This window comes from Tympanuchus pallidicinctus, unplaced genomic scaffold (genome assembly GCF_026119805.1).
Source record: "Tympanuchus pallidicinctus isolate F22 unplaced genomic scaffold, pur_lepc_1.0 scaffold1, whole genome shotgun sequence".
Lineage (NCBI taxonomy): Eukaryota > Metazoa > Chordata > Aves > Galliformes > Phasianidae > Tympanuchus > Tympanuchus pallidicinctus.
The window spans coordinates 67600902-67620747 of record NW_026294618.1 but is presented as its reverse complement, the minus strand read 5'-3'; the positions used below and the strand labels follow the sequence as shown (position 1 = coordinate 67620747).

The 19846-nt window shown below is 39.4% G+C and overlaps 1 protein-coding gene across 1 annotated transcript in view; it reads right to left on the bottom strand.

The window, feature by feature from the left end:
• The window catches only part of LOC128083998 (centromere protein J-like), a 31153-nt gene extending 13120 nt beyond the window's left edge, over nt 1–18033 (bottom strand). The window contains 11 exon segments of the mRNA XM_052689707.1: nt 1624–1839; nt 2984–3137; nt 6969–7080; nt 8212–9580; nt 11051–11156; nt 11442–11517; nt 13288–13383; nt 13924–14169; nt 15185–15223; nt 15226–15277; nt 17772–18033. Of these exon segments, the coding sequence (XP_052545667.1) occupies nt 1624–1839; nt 2984–3137; nt 6969–7080; nt 8212–9580; nt 11051–11156; nt 11442–11517; nt 13288–13383; nt 13924–14169; nt 15185–15223; nt 15226–15277; nt 17772–17966 (2661 nt within the window). The 5' untranslated portion in view covers nt 17967–18033.
• Nucleotides 18034–19846: the final 1813 nt, after the last annotated feature.

Genomic DNA, 19846 nt, shown 5'->3' with positions numbered 1-19846 from the left:
TATATAAACACAATGAATGAAATTCCACACCTTGTTCTGCTAGGGACTGAGACTCAGCAGCATCAGCTATGACAATCCTTGCCCATAGCATCCTAATATCTTCATCAGCATCATACAACAAACTGTATTATCACACAACAAAAATTTTCACAGGTTTGAGCAGTAATTCCACAGCATCACATGTTCCAGAGAAACAGAAATAACATCACCTGCAATAGAAGCCAATTGGCTTCTTGTTACTTTTTTTTTTTTTTTTTAACATGTTTTAATCATCCTGCATGTGACTAATTTCTTCTTCCTGAACTTCATAGTTTATAAAAGAATGAATTATACTAATGTATATGTTTGGGAAAATTAAAAAACAAACTGAAATATAACATGAAAAGACATTTATTTTCAAATGGGAAATATCAGTATTAGATGAAAAATCTCATTAATTACATTGAAATACATTGAAATCAAATAAAAAGAGAGACCAAAACTTCTTCACTCCAGGAAGCAAGGGACTGGTTAATTGGTGTATCTGACTTATTTTAGAGAGGCATTACTAGAAATTATATCTGCACATTAGAGAAATACCTAGGAATAAAAGGCTTGATTTGTTTTTCTCCTAGGGGTAGGCTCTCTGTGGATAAATAAAATTCATCTCACCAGACTGCACCATCTGGAAGATAATTATCTGTTCCAGTCACCTCAGTTCACATACAATGAAATGAATTCCTCTTTAAAGGCACATATTTTTCTCCCTTGAATACATAGAAAGATGAAATGACCCACTCAAACCAGATCTCTGTCTTTTGATTTCTGGTCTGAATCACTTAATTTCACCTAAACTTGATGTCTCCTGTGTAAGAAGGGAGTAATGGAATTCTTCCTTCATTTATCTCCCTTTAATGAAGGTACGCAATCACATAGTAAAGTAACAAGTAACCCTGCAAGTAAATTAAACAAATTGGATATTAATAACAAAGAACAATAGAACCTGTTCAACTATGATTAAACCTTTTTGATTTCAGGAGTTCATCAGACATATCTACACTAATCAGTTACATTTTCCAACCTGATAGTCTCTCCTGTTCCATCCCAGTGTAACTCCTATTCAGGGGTTCAATCTGTGCTTTTGTAAGGGAGGCCACTGTTTTCTTCCCTGAAATTTTACTGTACTAAATAAGAACTGAAACGAGGTTTAGTTAAAGGTCTCACTATATTAATTGCCAGAAAACAGCCTGCATCTGGCTAAAGAGCTGTTTTATTAAAAAGGTCAATGACATACATAAAGACCAGAGTTAATTTCGGGAGACTTTAATTGGCTTAATTAGGCCAGTGCAAATCTGTTACCTGGACTGACTCCCTAGTTAGTAGAGGGAGACAGACACCATCTGCCCCTGTGTCACTGTCAGAGACAGGCTGGTTAAAGCCCCTTGTAGAGCTACTCATCTCTTGGATAACTAATGTTAAATGGAAGAGGACCACTCAAGGAGTATATTTATACGTGGCTTATTGTAGACCTGATATTTCTCCCCTTCAGTCTGAGCAGGGCAGGAATGGAGTGACAGTATTCAGGAAAAAGAAAAAGTAAGCCTAAATTATTCAGGCAGTATTAAACACAAAGTCTTACAGTACCGGTGTCTCTGATTTTCTGTCAGTGAGATTCACAGTTCCTGTTTTTCTTTCTGCTTTCAGCCTCTTCTGTTCTGAACCTCTGAGCTCATTTCGAAGCTCCATGTTCTGCCTAGTCAGCATCTCAACCTGGTCTCTTAGCTTGCCATAGGCAGCATGCCAGCAGGACTCATTTCTCCTGAACTCCTCCTGCAGTCCTGTAATCTGTTGCTTTAATATCTATCAGAAGAAAAAAAAAAATAAGCATCATGTCATTGCCTGCTCTGGACTAGGCATGCCAACTTTACACTCACAGAAGGAACGAACTATGGAGCCCTTTGTCATGCTTGAATTCCTGCAATATAGAGACAACACATTTGAAGTAATAGTAAAAATATTGCAAACACCTATAATCTTACCAAGAGGTGAGACATTCTTGTAAAGGAAGATCAAGAGATGCAAACTAATAATGCAAAAAACAAAACAAACAAAAAAGAAAAAAAACCCACCATTAAAAGGACAGATGGTATGTCTTAATGGCAAAAAGTGGTAGTTCATTGGAACTTCATGTAGTGTGATTAGCTAGATGGTCCTTACAGACACCAGGGGATTGCAAAGACATTTTTATCTGAGTTAAAGGAAGTGAATTAATGGCATTTGTTACATTTTTATGAGGACCTCTTGCTATACATCTCCATTTTTTCTCCTGTTCCCTTCTCAATCCATCATCCCTGGTGTTTCCAACACTGAGTCCTCTTCCTTTGGAAGCATTCATGCTGGATACTGCAGCTGGAACATCAGTAGAGTTTAGACAGAAATGCAGTTTGCTTTGTAACCAACTGCCATGTACATTCCTTCTTTTTGACTTTCCCTTCATTTGTGTATCTGTCCATTGTGATTATACATACTTAGCTTGTTACACACCCAGCTAGGTATCACCAAAGCACCTCAAAGCCAAAAGTCACAACAGTTTACAAGAAAAAAAGAACTACTTCCCAGCTCAGGGATGACAGTGCAGAATAATAGCCACTGAAATAACAACACCTGATGTCAAGAAGTTGTAACCCACACTATGACAGGAGATAGAAATGTTACAAGACTCAACTTAAACATGTGAAAGCCAGTACAAACAACAGGGGGCTCCCCTCATGCTTCTGTACAAAACAGAAGGCACAGTTCTTCAATTTATTTTTTTTTCTTATATAAAGAAAGCAAGCTTTAAATTTAAAACAAATCAAAGTGATGCTTTTTTTTAACACAAAAATCTTCACTGTACACACAACCATCTTCAATAAGCAGTACAAATGAAAGGACTCAGGTCCATAAGATACCTGAACACAGGAATGTTCACTGAAGAGAACAGCATATTTATTTTACAACTTACTTGTATTTCCTCTGATTTCACACTTTCTCCAGTGACTCTAGCTGTTCCTTTGAACTTGCTATGCACCTTTGAGTCAGTTTGCTCTCTGTTGTATTGCAATGGATGAGTCAGCTCCTGGCCTCTGACAGTCTTAAGTTGGTCCATTCGTATTCTGCTGAGAAGGTTAAAAAAAAAAAAAAAAAAAGAGCATTAGGTTGGCATAAAGACTATAACAAAGGACTGGCTCTAGATGTGCTTTCTCTGGACATGAACTCTAGGGGGCTTGGGCATGTCTCAGATATACTAATATTGCTGAGAGTGTCAATAAGTGATTAGCACTTCTCAAAACAGAGGTTGGAGAACTCACGCATCACTTGAAGCACTTGTACAAGACCAGCTGCAAAGTTTATTCTATTGGGCAGATGGAAATATTTTTATTCATTTAATTAATAATTAATTAAATTAAAATTTTCTGATAATCTGAAGACTATGAACTTAGAGATTCATAGTCACATTTGCTGTGTACAGGGAAAGCTACATTAAGGCAGACTTGCAGAAGGCACAGCCTGTTCCCGGCACCACACTTGTGAGGCATCTCATCACGCAAGGCTAGAGACTGAGCCATATTTCCAGCTGCTTGGTTGTCCCCATAATGAGAACAGCCATGGACCTGCATGAAAGGGGCTGAGTATTAGTTATATGTGAGTAAATTACAGGAGCCAAATATGAGAGGCCATCACTAAGAAGGCATTTTGCCTTCATACCCAATTACCCAATATACCAACGCATGAGTGGTCAGGAAGTGTGCTTAAAAACTTTGCAAAAGCTGTAGAGCATTATTTGTACAACCAGGATCCAGCTGCCTAGATCAATCTCAATTTGATATTAAATTATTTGTTAGTTTCTTGCTTCAGTTCACTTCATGACTTACAGCCATCTGACTATCTCTTTTACTTGATAGCTGCAGGAAGCAGCCATGACCTCATGTTTTCCTCTCCATAATGGAGTTTAGTTATTTGACAGCAAAATGTGAAAGCTCACAATAACAGTATTAGGCAAATGAGGTCCCCATATCCTGCGGCTCTTAACAATTTATTACTTAAGTAAGGCAGTCTAATATTCTCATTAAACACATGCAAAAAAAAAAAATTCTCAATGTTTAATTGAAGTATTAATACTTTTTGCATTATTCTGGTTAAATCGGTATATACAGCCATTTCTTAATTATGTGTAGCTTGCCACTGCTCCAAATCCAGACCAGTTGCCCTGAAATACAACATACAAGAACAAAAGCAAGATGGCAGATCTACATAGAACATCTTCCACTGACAAGTACTCTCTTAAGTTTCTGCAAAACAGAAGCCAGCTAGCTACTCCCTCCAAAATCTCAATTGATATCAGCCTCTTCAGAGCTGTTCATGAGTTGCATCTGTACAAATAAAATTAACAGAGCTGGAGCATCAGCCCAAGTGTACAGTTGCTCACAGGGCCATATTGCTAGCATGACCACAGGTCTCCACCCCACACTGCACAAGGCAATGCTGGGCAAAGTCTGGAGTTTAGAGCAGGACAGAGATCATGCCTGGCAGGCAACTTGGTTGCAGCTCTCCAATCTCTAAAACAGCTTAGCTGTACCTCTTTGGCTCAAGGCTATGAAACAACCTCTGGCCTTGAAAAAAGTAATAATCAAACAACCTGGAGAACACACAGTTTTTCTCTGGAGCCTCAGTCTGTTCACATCCCAGCTATAAAATAATAGTAGGTGCATGGATGTAAAATATTAGGAAAAGCTAAGTACTTTGTGTCAACTCAAACCGTTGCATGAATCCCAGGCATACCTCTGTCTGAGGCAGACAGCAGCAAGCTAGCTGTGAGGCAAAAAGTAAACATGCAGCAAGGCTTTCCCAAGAAAACAGACCACTACTGAACTCTCTGACAGATACTAAGAGCCAGCAGCATCTCCCTCAGCAGTGGAGCCACAGGTGGTGTTCCAGGCTCCCCCAGGCACTAGGTATGCACCACAAGCTACACTCCAACTGTTCTCACTTCCTTGTCTGTTCTATCTGTATCTGCAAAGGCTCAAAAACGAAGCACTTTGAAACAAAGGAATGGATGGACTAGGCAAGTCCAGGCAAGTTACATTGCTCTCAAAAGGGTTTTCATGGCTTCCAACAAATGTAAGTCACCAAAATGGCCTAAGTATTGTGCTTTGGATGTAGCTGCCACCTTGTGCTCCTTACTGGTTTGAAAACAACAAAGCAGACTGCATAAATCTGCATAGGGCAACACAGCCAGGAAGGATAAGCTGCCTTTCACAATTAGTTTTAACTCATAAATTAGAAAAATGAAATGACGCACACATTATGCTAGGCATGTATATTTGGATAAATATTTGTGTGGACATATAAGGGGATTACTATGGCTAAAGACATTAATAAAACTAGTGAAAGCTCTTCTGAAAATCTTCATTGTTTTAAAATAAAAATGAAAGCCATGTCATCTGTGATGCAGCACTGTCAGCAGGTAGACAAGCCTGCACTGCAGTAATTCTGCACTTGTGCGTCATTCCACAGCCCAAATTTATATCAGTAAAGGGAAAAGCAGCACCTATTTCATGAGTAGCTTTATTAACTACCAAATCCCACAGATAATCACATCTGAAGCACATATCACAGCCAGCTGGAGATCACCTAAGCTGTCTGTAAGATCACAGACTAGAAAGATTTTTAATAAAGTCATCTGTTGTTAAGACACTGAAAGCATTTTGCTGAAAGATACCTATAAAAATAAATCAAACAAGCTGACATGTGTAAGTCAGAAAATACCGTTTGGTACTAATCCTGAGGTCTTTGAAATCAAGAGGAATGGGCAAGCAGATGTGAAAAATAATTTCACAGAATCACAGAATGGCCAGGGTTGGAAGGGTGCTCAAGGATCATGAAACGCCAATCCCCCTGCCACATGCAGGGCCACCAACCTCTACATTCAATATTAGACCAGGCTGCATAGGGCCCCATCCAATCCCTTGAACACCTTCAGGGATGGGGCATCCACAGTCTCTCTGGGCAGCCTGTTCCAGCACCTCAGCACTCTCTCTGTAAAGAACTTCCTCCTGACATCCAACCTAGATCTTATCTGCTTCAAGTCAGTTTTCCCTTGTCCTGCTGTTATCTACCCTTTCAAAGAGTTGATTCCCCTCCTGTTTGTAGGCTCCCTTTAGGTACTGAAAGGCTGAAGTGAGGTCACTCCACAGCCTTCTTTTCTCCAGGCTGAACAAGCCCAGCTCCCTCAGTCATAGTTTGCATTATCTATTAAAATAAAAATCAATAAGTTATTCTTTCTTGGCACTGGTTCAGAACCAGGAAAGTGAAAAGGGAAAGAATCACTTCTGTGTCACTTCTGTGTTTATGGTAGATAGCACCCAGCAATTTCTGACAGCTTCCTCATATTAAAAAAAAAATGAACATATTTGATTTAGTAAGCTTATTAAAATTTTTATTACAGGCATTTGTATTACCTCTAATTAATTACAGTTGTGAGGGCAATTCTACTTCTTCAGAAGATAAGCATTTCTGAAATTATAATGCTGTTGGTCACATGGTATGCACTTTTGATAGCTGGAAACACGAGGTACGCTGATGTGAATGCAACAGGGAAAGTTTATCCTTTACTCCATCAGATACCTAATCACATAAAACAAATTATTCCGATTCTTACAGATTTCAGGGCAATCCGAAGATGTTCAGCAATTTACACAAAGCATTTGGCATTACTCAGCTTTAAGACCCAAACTGTACCACAGTTTTCAGAGTTGGCCCCTTTGGTTAGGCACCTTACTTTTTATCTACACATCCAGGTAAGTGTTTCGGCTCTCAAGGACAACATAGATGCCATTCAGACAAAGCTATCTACTAATTACGGATTTAGCAACCTGATGTTAAGGTTGCTAATGGAAGTATTGGCTTCAGTACATGCTCAAATCAGTTCCTTGTGTATATAGACTTACCTGAGAAAATGCATTGCTTTGTCCTGTTCTTCTTCTGCTCTAGTCAGTGAAAGGGATCCTCCATGATATACATCAGTTTCTAATCCTCTGGAAACGATGTTCTGCGTTTCTTCTACAAAGATATCTACATTAGCACTGGCTGCATAAATGCAGTAAGCTTTACTGATGAATCTGTCAAACAGAATTAACTTATCAGAGAATAATTACACAAGTATTCAGACTCCAACATAGTTCTTAGTAGTGTGGACCAAGACCTGCAGGTCATGATAACTGAAATGGATTTGGGGGATATACCAGTATCAGCAGCTGAATTCTTCACTGTGAATATGCGAATTGTCAAGTGATAATTCAGCTTTCTTTTGAATACAGCTTTTACACAGTCCTTGATGCTCTTTTTGGAATAGTTTAGCAATCTGTGACAGAGTAATTAAGAGCTGTCAGGAGTAAGTATTCCTGCCCCAGTGATTGCTGCAGGAAGGACAACAGGTTTTGACTCACTCTAAGGAAAAAAAAAAAAAAAAAGGGAGAGACAGCAAGTATGTTTGAGATGAGGAGTTAGCCTGAAGGACGTAAAGTCCTATAGTGGAAGCTGAGAAAAAAAAAAAAAGACTAAGAACCAATTTAATAAAAAGGTCTAAATCCTTTCTCAGCAGGATACCATTTCTTTTCCAGAAGTAAGATGACCAAGCCAAAAAAGATTAGGAGGATTTCTGGCTGAAGAACTGTGACACTATCCAGGACAAACTGAGAGAAGATGTTCATAGGAAAACATAATTTTCTACTAATACTGGGCTCCCTGTGGCTGAGGAATAAAATAAGCAATTGTGAGAAATTATTTTGCCCAGCCTGTTGTGTCTCACAGTGTCTCTGAGGAGGGTAAATAGAAAACAAGAACTCCTCACTGCCAAGAGTCAGGGGGATGAATACCCATAAGCTACCAGAAACTCTAGCACTGATTTCAGGGACTGACTGAAACATCCATCAGTCTCATGGGGTGAAAAGTCTGCACATGAAACTGTATCTCTTAGCAGCACAACTAGAAAAAAATGGCCAGTGACATAGAGAGTGAAGCATAACTAAGGGCTTGCAGGTGTTTTTCTTCATTCCTTTCTGTTTTTAAGTTTCTGACTGAGAAATACTAACAGAGGTGAGCATGTACCTAGGGAGCATAAACAGTCAAACTAAGAGGAATTTAATTTCCATACTGAAAAGAAATGCAAACAAAAACTCAGGTAGCTCTTACCTAACACATTTGTAGTCAGTTTATTCTGTGGTTGCTTCACTGCAGGGGCTCCTTTAACCCTAAAAAACACTGCTGAAGATGGCAGATCAAGGCTTGTAACATGCTTGGCCTTTGATTCAGGTTCATCCTCTCTCCTTGTGGATTTTGTGAGATGAAATGCAGAATGCTGAAGAGAAGAGTGAGCCTTGCTCCCTTTCAGCTTGACAGCTCCAGTGCTGGAATCACTGCTGCTTGTGCTGATGGAGAGACTTTGCTGTCTTGAGAGTGCTAAAATATCTTGTTTTCTTGAGGAGGAACTGATGTTCTTTTTCATGGAGATGTGTTCAATTTCACTGGTCTCATCACTAGCATAATCATTTTCAGAGAGATCCAAATGTCTGTCACAATGATCTGCTACCTGAGGCCCATGCTGGGAGGGATATTGACTGCAATGAGATTTGGGGTCATCGTCACTGTTGGAGGATAAGCAGCCTGACTCATGAGATGAAGATGCAACATGCCATGTCATGGCAGCTGTCCCCTTCCTTTGCCATTCCTGCTGGGATGAGCTTTCTTGCTCCACAGCCTCAGGCGAGTTACAAGTAATTTTTATGATCTTATCATTGACCTTCTTAAAACCAGTGTGGTTTTGTCCTTTGCTTTCTGGGCTCTGGTTCCCTGAAACAAGTTCTTGTGGGCATATCTGCACATGCTTCTGGCCCTGTGTGAATACAGGGGCTGAGCTCCACTCCGCTTTCCTCATGTGTTCTGATTCTATATCCCAAAGCGTAGAACACTTTTGCAGGACTTCCAAAGGGGTCTTTTCTTCCTCTCTGAGCTCACCCTGTAGAAGCTGATTTGCTCTACCTAGGTCTATTTGCAGGGTACCCTCCACAAGTCTTTCATCAGTTCTGCCAGCTTGCTCTACAGAATCCCTGTGATTAGTTTCACTTTCCCCACCTAATTGTAGGTTCATTTCTGTTGTTTCAGGACATGAGTTCAGGATTTCAGTCCACTTCAGAGGAGGCGAGGCAAAAGCATCTTCATCTCTTCTAATCACCACTTTTTCTTCTTCACCTTGCTCCTGTACTTTCACTTCACAGTCAGCCTGAGCCTTAATTCCCTTCTCAGCTAAAGCGCAGTTTGCTTTTTTCCCATGTGTACCCATACGCATGGAGCTGCTGACCTGCAGATTTACATGAGGATATTCCCTTGGCTGTAGTATCCCTGCATCCATTTGTCCAGGCTGTGAAAAAAGACTCCGGTGCTCCACATCAGTTCTGGAATGCTTGCTCACTTCTTTTAAAGGCTTCTGTTTAGTTTTTTTTACTCTTACAGTACCTTCTTTTCGCTTCTGAAAAGTCTTCCGAGGTGTTCCTTTTGCCTTGCTCTGAAAAAAACAGCAAAAATAATGACACTCATAATCCAGGATTCATTCATCAGAAAGAAAATTTATTTATGTTAATTGAAAAAGCTGAGTCACTAGAAGTCTTAAAGTAACTGGCTATGGATAACTGAGCTCACGAATAACAGTTTGCAGACTACATAAAGTGTACGAGAACTTTTAATGTGAGTCATTGTGTGACACCTACATTAAATCCTGAGTCAGAACTTAAGACACTTAGCCCTAAGTGTTTGGATGGTCAAAGATGAGAGTTTTCATCTTTGTTTTTGAAGGCTTTTTGAGTGTTTTGTACAATATGGCAGAAATATATAAATGCATTCGTTTAAAAAAATAATTTTCTCTGTCTCATTGGGAAAATAACAAGTGATAAAATGTACATCTTCCTTCTAATTCAGCAAGCCTAAGATAATGCAGGGCCTGACACCCAAAGGTTCCCACTGAAGAAATCCCTATTGTTTTTGATATATGTAATATACCAAATACAATATGCCAATATGGTGTATTATAGCCTAACAGGTTACCCAGTTCTGAGCTGATTAGAAACTCTGGGCATTAACTATTGTCAGATTTGGCACACAGAGCAACAAGAAAAAAGTACCTTCACAACTTTCAGCCATTAACACAGAGAACAATGACAAGACAACTTGTGAGATGTTTCGAAGCTAGTGTTTGAGATATCGGAGAATTACAGAACAGCTTGGGTTGGAAGGGATCTCAGAGACCATCTAGTTTTAGAGTAGAAGACAAAAGGAGGACATGAAAACAGGAGATATATCTCCCCCTGTGAATAAAAACTTTGAGCTGTGTAGGACAGCTTTTCACAAGTCTGTAGGGCTTGAAATTGCAAGGTCAGACCTGCACATAAACTTGTCTTAATCTTGAAGGAGAAGATGATTTATGGCATCTATCTTTGCATCAAATGCCACTTTCATACTGCCTATAGTCATTCCTTTTAATCTTGTGAGAAATATGAGATCAATGAGATTAGTTGTTTAAACTGTTGAACTGTTAACTGTCTGCTAAAGCTTGATATGGCTTTGTGAAAGGCAAAAAGCAGAAAAGTTTAAAGAGAAGCAAACAATCTGGAGATGATCAGTATCTAAGAAACTAACAGAATCAACCTTGATGCCTGACTTAGCTGGGCAAGTAAGCTAAGACTCAGGCAAAAATTCTGCTCCAGAGAGTGGGCAGAGAAGAATACAGTGGGAGATAGTGGGAACTGTGACTGAGTAATAAGAGGTCCAAAGCAACCGCTCATACGCCAATAAGGTGAGTATGGGGCCATTTTCTTTTTCTGGGGGGGGTGGGAGGGAGGTTTTGAAAAGTATTCTAACATCACATGAAAGAACAGTGGAAAAATATGCTTCTACACAGTGAGCCAAAATAATGCCTATACAACCTCCAAGTCCAAGAGAACTCATCAAAAACAAAGTAAACGCACCAATGGCACAGTACCTGCTCCTTCTGCTCCTGTTTTTCTATCAACTGAGTGTTTACCTGAAGCTGGTCAATAAATTTTTCAGAAGTCTTCTGTCTAATATCAATTCCTGCTGTGATTGGCCTGGGCAAGGAAAAAAATTACTTATTTGTAATGTTCTTAACTATCTTTAGTTCAGTAATTCTTATTCTCTCCTTTTTCAACATGAAACGTTAGCAAAAGTTATAGTATTATTGGACACTGAACACCCACTAGAGTTTGCTAAAATTTTGCTAAAAATACACACGAATTTTGTTTCCTTTTAGGAACTTTTTGGCTGGTGTCAGTTGGTATGTGTTATACAGTATTTTTACAGTCAACAAGAACATGCTTTTGTAGTTTGACTGACTGATTAGATTCATTTCTTACCTGTTTCCTAGGTTTCCAGTCTTTACCTTTGTGTTGAAGGGAGATGGAGGAATCTCCTTCATTTGTTCTGTTTGTTCTTCAAAAAAAAAAAAAAAAAGTTTCAGGGAAAGTCCTTTCTTTTAATTGACTGTTATCTAAACAGCAGGAAAAAGGTCAATGAAAACAATTTGTGCAAGGTTTGACTTTTTAAAATACTTTATAGAATATTTTTAAATTAAATTTGAAAAAAAAAAAACAACCCTACTAATCCTCAAATCTAACATTTGGGAATAATGAAACAAGAAATGGTGATTTGTATTCCTTGCCTCAAGAGACTTGTAATGCGTAGTTAATGATGTGATCGCTGCAGAATATTACACTGGAGACTCATCACTGGACAGCACTGAAATTCTGTATCTATAAACCATGCTGACTCACAAGTCAGTTCTTTAAACATTTTAAATAGCAATATTTATAGGCAAGAGACCTTCTAACTGGGCATTTTCCATTCTATTTCACAGAAGCGTGCAAATTGGTCCATCTTCCCGTTTAGGCTTACAGGCTACGTTCCTTACAACAAGAAGGCTTCTACTGCATTTAATCATTTATCTAAATGTCACCTAATCGAGACTTGCTCTATAGCTCAAGTTGGTCTGTTAATTTCAGGAAAATGCCTTTATTGACTTATTCACACAGAACACCACTGCTGTTTCCAGAAACTACACAGCTTGCTTTTTGTCACTGACGCACCTAGTGCTCCTGGAGGCCTTGGCAACGCACTCTCTTGCAACACAAAAGCTTGTAATGCCCTGGCAGGTCTCATGACTCAATCTAGTTCAGGAAGCATAGGGGGAAACACCTGAACCCATTCTTTTCAGTGACTCAGTGGAAGTGATTTCCTGTGGAGCACTGACATTGGTGATGCAAAAGTTTTTGTGTTCTTCCCTCAGCTTTTTCAGCCACATACTAAAAATCTTCAGTCTGATGACATAAAGAAGTGTTATTTCTGCAACTCAGTCGCCTGCCATAGACCAGAATTGCACTGGCACAGACTGCCCAAGGTGGTAGTGGAGTCACTAACCCTGAAGGTTTTCTTGAAAAAAAAAAAAAAAAAAAAAAGGCAGATGTGACACTGAGGGACATGGTTGGTGAGCATGGTGGTGATGGGTTGATAGTTGGACTAGATGATCCTATCGACTGATGAAACTGAGGCTGTTTAGTTTGGGGAAAAGGAGGCTGAGGGGAGACCTTATTGCTCTCTTCCAATATCTGTAAGGTGATTACAGTGAAAGCAGGGTTGGTCTCTTCTCACTGGTGACAGGACAAGGACATGGCCTTAAGATGTGCCAGGGGAGGTTTAGGTTGGATATCAGGAAAAACTCCTTTACAGAAAGGACTGTTAAGCACTGGAATAGGCTTCCCAGGGAGGTGGTTGAGTCACCATCCCTGAATGTGTTTAAAAACTGTTTGGATGTGGTGCTCAGGGACATGATTTAACAGAGGGTTGCTAGAGTTAGGGTACTACAGTTAAGTTGTAGTTGAACTCAATGATCATTAAGGTCTTTTCCAGCCTGAGCAATTCTATGGTTCTATGATTCTACAAGTCTAGTATGTAGTAGAAGAACTGGAGGTGGCAAAGCACAGCAGGTGAGTTCCAGCAAGGGATGCAGAACCCATGCTTCCTCCTTACAGTCTCATCTGTGAGGGTCTGCTTTATCCAGTCTTTTAGATGGTCTATCTATTTATCTACAAGAGAAGTGGCAATGGGAATGGTACAGCAGGAGAAGTGCGTCAGCACTACAATTTTCCCCAAGTTCTTCCCAGTACAAGGCAAGAACGAAAGTGTCCAGGCAGCTGTATACTTCACCTTTGTTTTCTGTTCTGGTTTCTTCCTGAGCATCTTGTCTGGAAAGCTGTTTTGTGGGGCTCTCGGTACTCTGAAGCAATGGCTCTGTGCTTATCCCTTTAAATAAAAATTGGAGACATTAGATGTGCTGCTGGGGAACTCCTATTCATGTTTCCAGAATTAAAAACCCACCATCATCACAGCAGTCAGCACTGCTCTGTTCAGCCCCATCCTCAAGTGCACAATCAGCTGGGGGACATTTCAAATCCAAGTGCACTGACAAGCTTCCAATCAGGTGTTAAACTGATGTACTGGGGCTCCTGCCTTAGTTTCTCACACACTTTTCTCATCTTTGTATGCTGTATCCATATCCTATGTTTTATTCACCTTCCCTTAAGCATACCTTCCTCTACCTCACCATACCTCACTCTAATCTACCATTTCCAATTTAATGACCATATATATCCACAAGGCCAAATTTCTTTTTCTATCAGACATTTTCCAAAATAAATTTTATAACACTTTGGTGGCTTGTGTAACAAACTACCATAAAAGCCAGCCCTTCCTCTGCCCTGCAATGAAGTTTTCACTAGGAAGGGCAGAAATTCAGTTTTGCACAGCATGCTTATATTCAAGTTCCCAGTGCTTTTCACCTACCTGAATCTGACAGCTGCAGCTGCTCTCCTGAGATTTCTGAACCGCTCTCGTTTGGCACCACTGGTGGGGAGCTGCTCTGCAGGGCAGAAGGCATTGCTGAAGGAGAGGTCTCTAAGCATCCTGGGCTCTCAACTTGTGAAGAATCTTTGGGTGGCAACTGGGCAGGAGATAAAGTAGTAGGAAAGCATGGAAGGGATGACACAGTGGCTACTAGATGGGAAGGTATCACAGGAGAAACAGAAAAACCTGAAAATAATTACCAGAGAAGGAAAATTAGAGAAGTTTATGACAGCTGATTTGCACCGAATTGGAAGTCTCTGCTAAGCTGGTGTTGCACTACAATACTGTTGCTTTCATATTCCCTGGTGTTTTGTACTGTCAGAGTGAAATAACGAAACTGTGCTCCTGTTATATACTTCAGTTGTAAAACGTGCTTGCTGTACATCAGACATACACAAAATTACCTGAAGTATGCTACGTTAGAGAGAATTTACAAAGTACTCCTGAGAAGGTAAAACACATTTCTCCTATGTCGTCTTAAGCACATTAGCAGGTATGATTTAAATATCACAGAGTATCTCTGAGGTGGCCCTTGCTGCACTTTTTATTAGAAGTGGAAAATATATAAATAGTTCTGCAAAGCGATCAGAGACCCAGCCTCACTGCTTCCAGAAAATAATCCTGTATCGGTCTTACACGGCAAGGTTTTGAGCCCAGCATTACCCTGTGTCAGATCAGAGCAGCTCCAGCTGCTCCAAAGGGACCCACCACTGCCAGAGCTGAGCCATGAGTAATGCTAGGTATCCTCTGGGAGAGCAGATTTATGAAAGGGAAAAACCAATGTGCAACAGCAGCTGGTAGAGAGGAGTGAGGGATGGGAGAGAAAAGGCCCTGCAGACATCAAGGCAGGTGAAGGAAGAGGGCAGGAGGAGCTCCTGGCGCAGACCAGAAGTCCAAAGTCTGTACTTCAAAAGAAATCTATATGAGAGATGTGTTAATAAACATATAAGACTCGTCCTCATATACTTCCTGGTAATGAAAATTAAAAAATTAAAAGAAACATTTTCTGGGGTTTACAGTTTGTGCCTAAGTCTATGTGGAGAAATAAATATTTTAGCCTGACTGCCAGAGGAAGTGCTCAAAGCTACTGAAAACCACCACAAGACCTTCTTTTTCTTTAAAGAACTGCTGCATTGCACTGCTGGAGTACAAATAATGGCAGATAAGATTGCTGCAGCATCACGAGGGATTCCTCAAGTACCTGGGTTGTAAAGCGCAATGATTTTCTGCTGTTCAGCCACCTCTGCAGCTGCTCCATCTGCATCCTCAGCGCTCCATCCTGCTGCCCTGCAGTCTGAAAATATCATGAAGAGACAGTATAAAACTACATTTTGGAAAGCTTTTCAATCAGAAAGAATCAATGGACTGTGGGTTTAGGAATTTCTTATAGTGCATTATGTTTAATGCTGACATTTGCATTTAAAAGCTTTTGCCATCTCACAGCTCAGAGTGGATACTGATACAGTGCAGGCAGTGTGTGCCTCAACGGGTTTTGCTGTTCGGCCTCACATCACCCAGCATTTTATTCTAGTCTATGTGCCAGGATTTCCGTCACTTGGAAGCTAAAGCATAAATGAGAGGGAAGCGTCCATGTCTCGCACCAATAAGCTGAATAGCATCAAAACAGTTGATATCTGTTAGGTCCAATTTCAACTGTGAAACTTTAAAACATACCCAGGTCCAATATTTAGTGGCTTGTTGAGCTATTTGGTAAAGGATATTACCAGAACTGTTGATGAAAAGAAGCTTCAAAATTCTCTCAGTCAAATTAACTTACCACACACAGAAAGAAAAACTTCTACAGCATCCTCTCTCGTTTTTATTTTCTATCCCTTGCTATCTAATAGCATTTTTTTATTATGGGAAATGTGAAATTTAGAGCAAATTTAAGACCAAACTTTTTTCTCTTTCACAAACACAGATGGTTGAACAGACATAGAAATAATAAAAGATTATGGCATGGCAACATAAAATGTTATGAAGTGTACATAGAAATAATAAAAACCTATGGCAACAAAATGTTAAGAATTTTTCTCAAGTTTATAATGAAAATGAAATCAAAGAAAATACCAAAACTATATACCATAATATATGAAACTCAAATCAACCGTTGCATTTGCTTCCAAGTTTTCCACTGTGCCTGTTAAAAACACATTAAAATCATAAAAAATTCAGTTAATTGAGAGGTTTGTGGAATGCTTATTTGGTCACTCATGCCCAACTTTCAGAGGCACTAAACACAGAAAATTCCCCCCAAAATTTGGGAATTGTCAGCAGAAATTGCAACGTTCAGGTTGTGTGAAGATAAAACAGTACCTTTGTTTATATTGATCTTACATGTTGATGGTTGCTTTTGCTTAGACACCAACATATGCTAGATATGGGCCTTTTTTCCACGTTATTATTTTGTTACGAAGTGCCTGCTCTTTTATAGAACTGAAACTCACAGTGTAAAGTTACCCTAATCTTGTTGCTATGTCTAGAGTTTCCCAAGACTTTGCCTGAAGGAACAATTTAAACTCTAACTGTTCCATCTGGTATCACTTGATAAGCACAATATAACAAAGTCAGTCACAAATTCACTTTTTATTTTCCAGAGTATTTAAGAACTATTCCAATACTTCACACAGTCAAATGCCAAAGGCTACCAGAGAACAAACAATGCCCAACTGTTCATTGCATTTAATGTTATCCTGGAAAAAACTAGCAAACTCCTTGACTCACAAGAAGTTATCTTCAACTACAGCCCTTTTTTTTTTTCTCCCTCAAACAGCAACCAAAGATTAGCAAGATTCCTGTCCCTGTAGACAGAGTACCAAAAACATTCATTAGACTGAGACCTACTCTAGAGAGAAGATGATGTGGACTCCTGACTAGTTTTATAAGTATCTTCTTCATAAGAGAAATAGGGAACTGGATGCCAGGCCAGCTTCAACACCACAGACTGCCGTCCTCATGTACAGGGAGGTTAGATTAGAAGAAGGCAGAAGAAAGCAGCTACTGCCTCAACACAGCCCAACTGCAGATCTCCTGGATTATGATTGAAGAACAAAAAAGTTTTCCCAGCTCATGTCTTTTGAACAACTGTGATGCCAACAGTAAGAAGAGAAGAAGCCCTGAGATAAATTACATTCACAGCAAGACATATGATGCAGCCTGGTTAGCACAAGTAGTTCTGATTTTGTCACCAACATTATTAAAAAGAAAAATAAAAAATTAGAATTATGATAAAGCTTCAGTAGGTAAATGATTGGAAACAGAAGAGTTCCTTTACATTACATAGCTAAGGCACTGTACTGTTTATTATCTCCTAAGCAACACATGGAATGTTCATCGGAAGAGTTACAGTTTGGTTACTCCTGTCAATCTCTCTGTAAGAGCTAAGAAAAAAGAGCCAGAAAAAGAAAAAAAAGATTAAAAAAATAGATGGAGGATAAGAAGAGGACTTATGGAAAGAGAAATAAAAATGTGAATACACCTCACAATCAATACATGGGAGGCCAGAATATCCAAACTTCTTTTCTAAATTGAGAGAGACAGCAGCAACTATCCAACAAGGGGAACAACGGGAAAAGTGTCTCATGGGAAATGCACATTATTGCACGGATTCATTAAAGCAACATAATCAGACACAGAGTTATGATCCACTTCCCAACACCAGCCAGTACAACCTCCTACCTACAGACAGAGAGAGATGTTAGCAGCCTGAAGAATTTCTTCCTGAAGAGGATCGGCAAACGTAAGAAATACGCAATTATAAATTCAGTGTTTACTTAAAGCAAATTTACCTGTTCCATGTTTTTGTCAGTGGGAGCACCCTGGTTCATTCCAGGCTGTGAGGCAGGGAGCAGAGGAGGAATCAGCGTTTCTGCATCATTAATTCCAGTCCCAGTTACACTGCAAGCTAACTTCTGAGGAAGCAAATCAGAGTTGTCCAAATAATTGCCTTGCATGCAGAAGATCTTGGTCATGGCCCAAGTCATCTACTGAGTCATTATTGTTGACCATCATATTACCGTAAAAAGTGAATGCTGCTTACTGGAGGAGTCACTTGTGAGGAGTCACAAGTGACAACCAAGGAGTCACTTGGTTGAGTGTGAGTCACTCAACCAAAGCTGAGGATAAAGAATTATTTTGTTGAATTATTTTGTTGGAAGATGATGCCATGCTTGTTCGATCATTTACAGTCTGCTGTAACATATGGTCTGTTTCCTTAAAAGCCTTGCTTTCTGAAATCCATTTTAGGGATATGCAGCAAAAACCATCATAAACAAATGTGTTATAATGATATGGTAAATCCCATAGTCAGATGTTTTTATAATTTATTTTCTTTTATCCAAGAGATTGGTTTTTTAGTCCAGGCTGAATGGAGAGTATCTTCTGATTTAATAAGCAGCTTTTATGTATATATATACAAATAAAACACAGCTAGGATACATACAGTAAGGAAAACTATAAAATAACAATATTTCCATCAACTAAAATGGATTAGTAGTGCTATTGCCTTCCCACTATTTAATTCTAAGGTCTCATGGAAAAAAAAAAAAAGAAAAAAAGAAGAGGAACAGATGTAAGATTCTGATTACAATAAGAACAAAAACAACGAAAGAATTCATCAAGTTTCTTGACCTTGTCTTTCAGCTAAATCTCTAGCCTATAAGTTTAGAGAAAGTAGCTCAATGTCTAAGGCACCAGGGAAAAAAAGGGGGGATAATAGGAGAAAACAAGAGAACACAAATAACATTGGGGGGGGGGGGGAGAAGGAAGCCTCACTAGAACGCTATTTGATGTTTAGGTTGCTTATAAGAATATTAATCTCAAAAAGATAAAGCTGCTGCAGCTTATATCCATTTTCCATAAGGCTGGTAACGAGTAGTCAGAGCAGTAGAAAAAGGGATGAAGGTTTGCTACTTACCTTATAAGATTGGGGGTAGGTGTGTCTTCTTCAGCAGCTGAAGCTAGTAAGCTTCCCTATCTTGTCTGCTATGGGAGCATTCAAGATAATTTACTTGCACTCTGTAAGATATGTGGACTCTTAAAGGGCTTCATTCTCAAGAAAATGATTTAATGCCTTCATCCTACATTAATGTAAGTGGTTTATGTATCATGTATACACAGCCTACCAAACTTGTGTAGCTAGGAAACATGATATGTGCAGGCTTAAATTCCTTTTAGAGTAATCTACAGTTCCACTAGAAACATTTTAGCAATGTACAAATGTAAAACAACTAAGTTCAGGCTGCCTGAGCACTAAAATGAGAACTGAACAGAATGAATCTACAAGAGGATTGAGAAAAAAGGAAGAAAAAAAAAAAAGGGAAAAGGAAACAGGTGTAGTCACTGAAGCTACTTGGATACAGAGTTCAAGTGCTGAGCACTTAAACAGCTGCAAGCTGCTAGAAAAACACTTTAATCAGTGAGGGGGTGATACCAAGGCCATTAGTGCCCTGACTTACTGATATCACATATTGCATTAGGGGTGTGGAAGTTTCATGTACTGGTCATACTTTCTCCAAAATAGAAATGATCAAATGTAAGCTGACAATTATGAAAGACAGACTCTGAAAACAAGACGTGCTCTCTAAGAGTCTCTCCAACCTCATATCTCACTTCTAGTGCTACAACTACTGGAATGCTGTTAAAGAACTGTGAAGAGTTGAGGAAGCCCCTCTGATGCTGTTAGCAAGGAAAAGATTTGCAACCCTGGGCACTGATTAAGAAGTCACTGACTGACTAACTTCACAATATCAGATTTCATCCCAAGAAATTCTGGTAACTGCTCATCATAGTTGATTTTCATCATTATATTGTAATCTCAGGAGGTGTGTGTGGGGGATATGTCCTTGATGCAGGTTTAACAAGT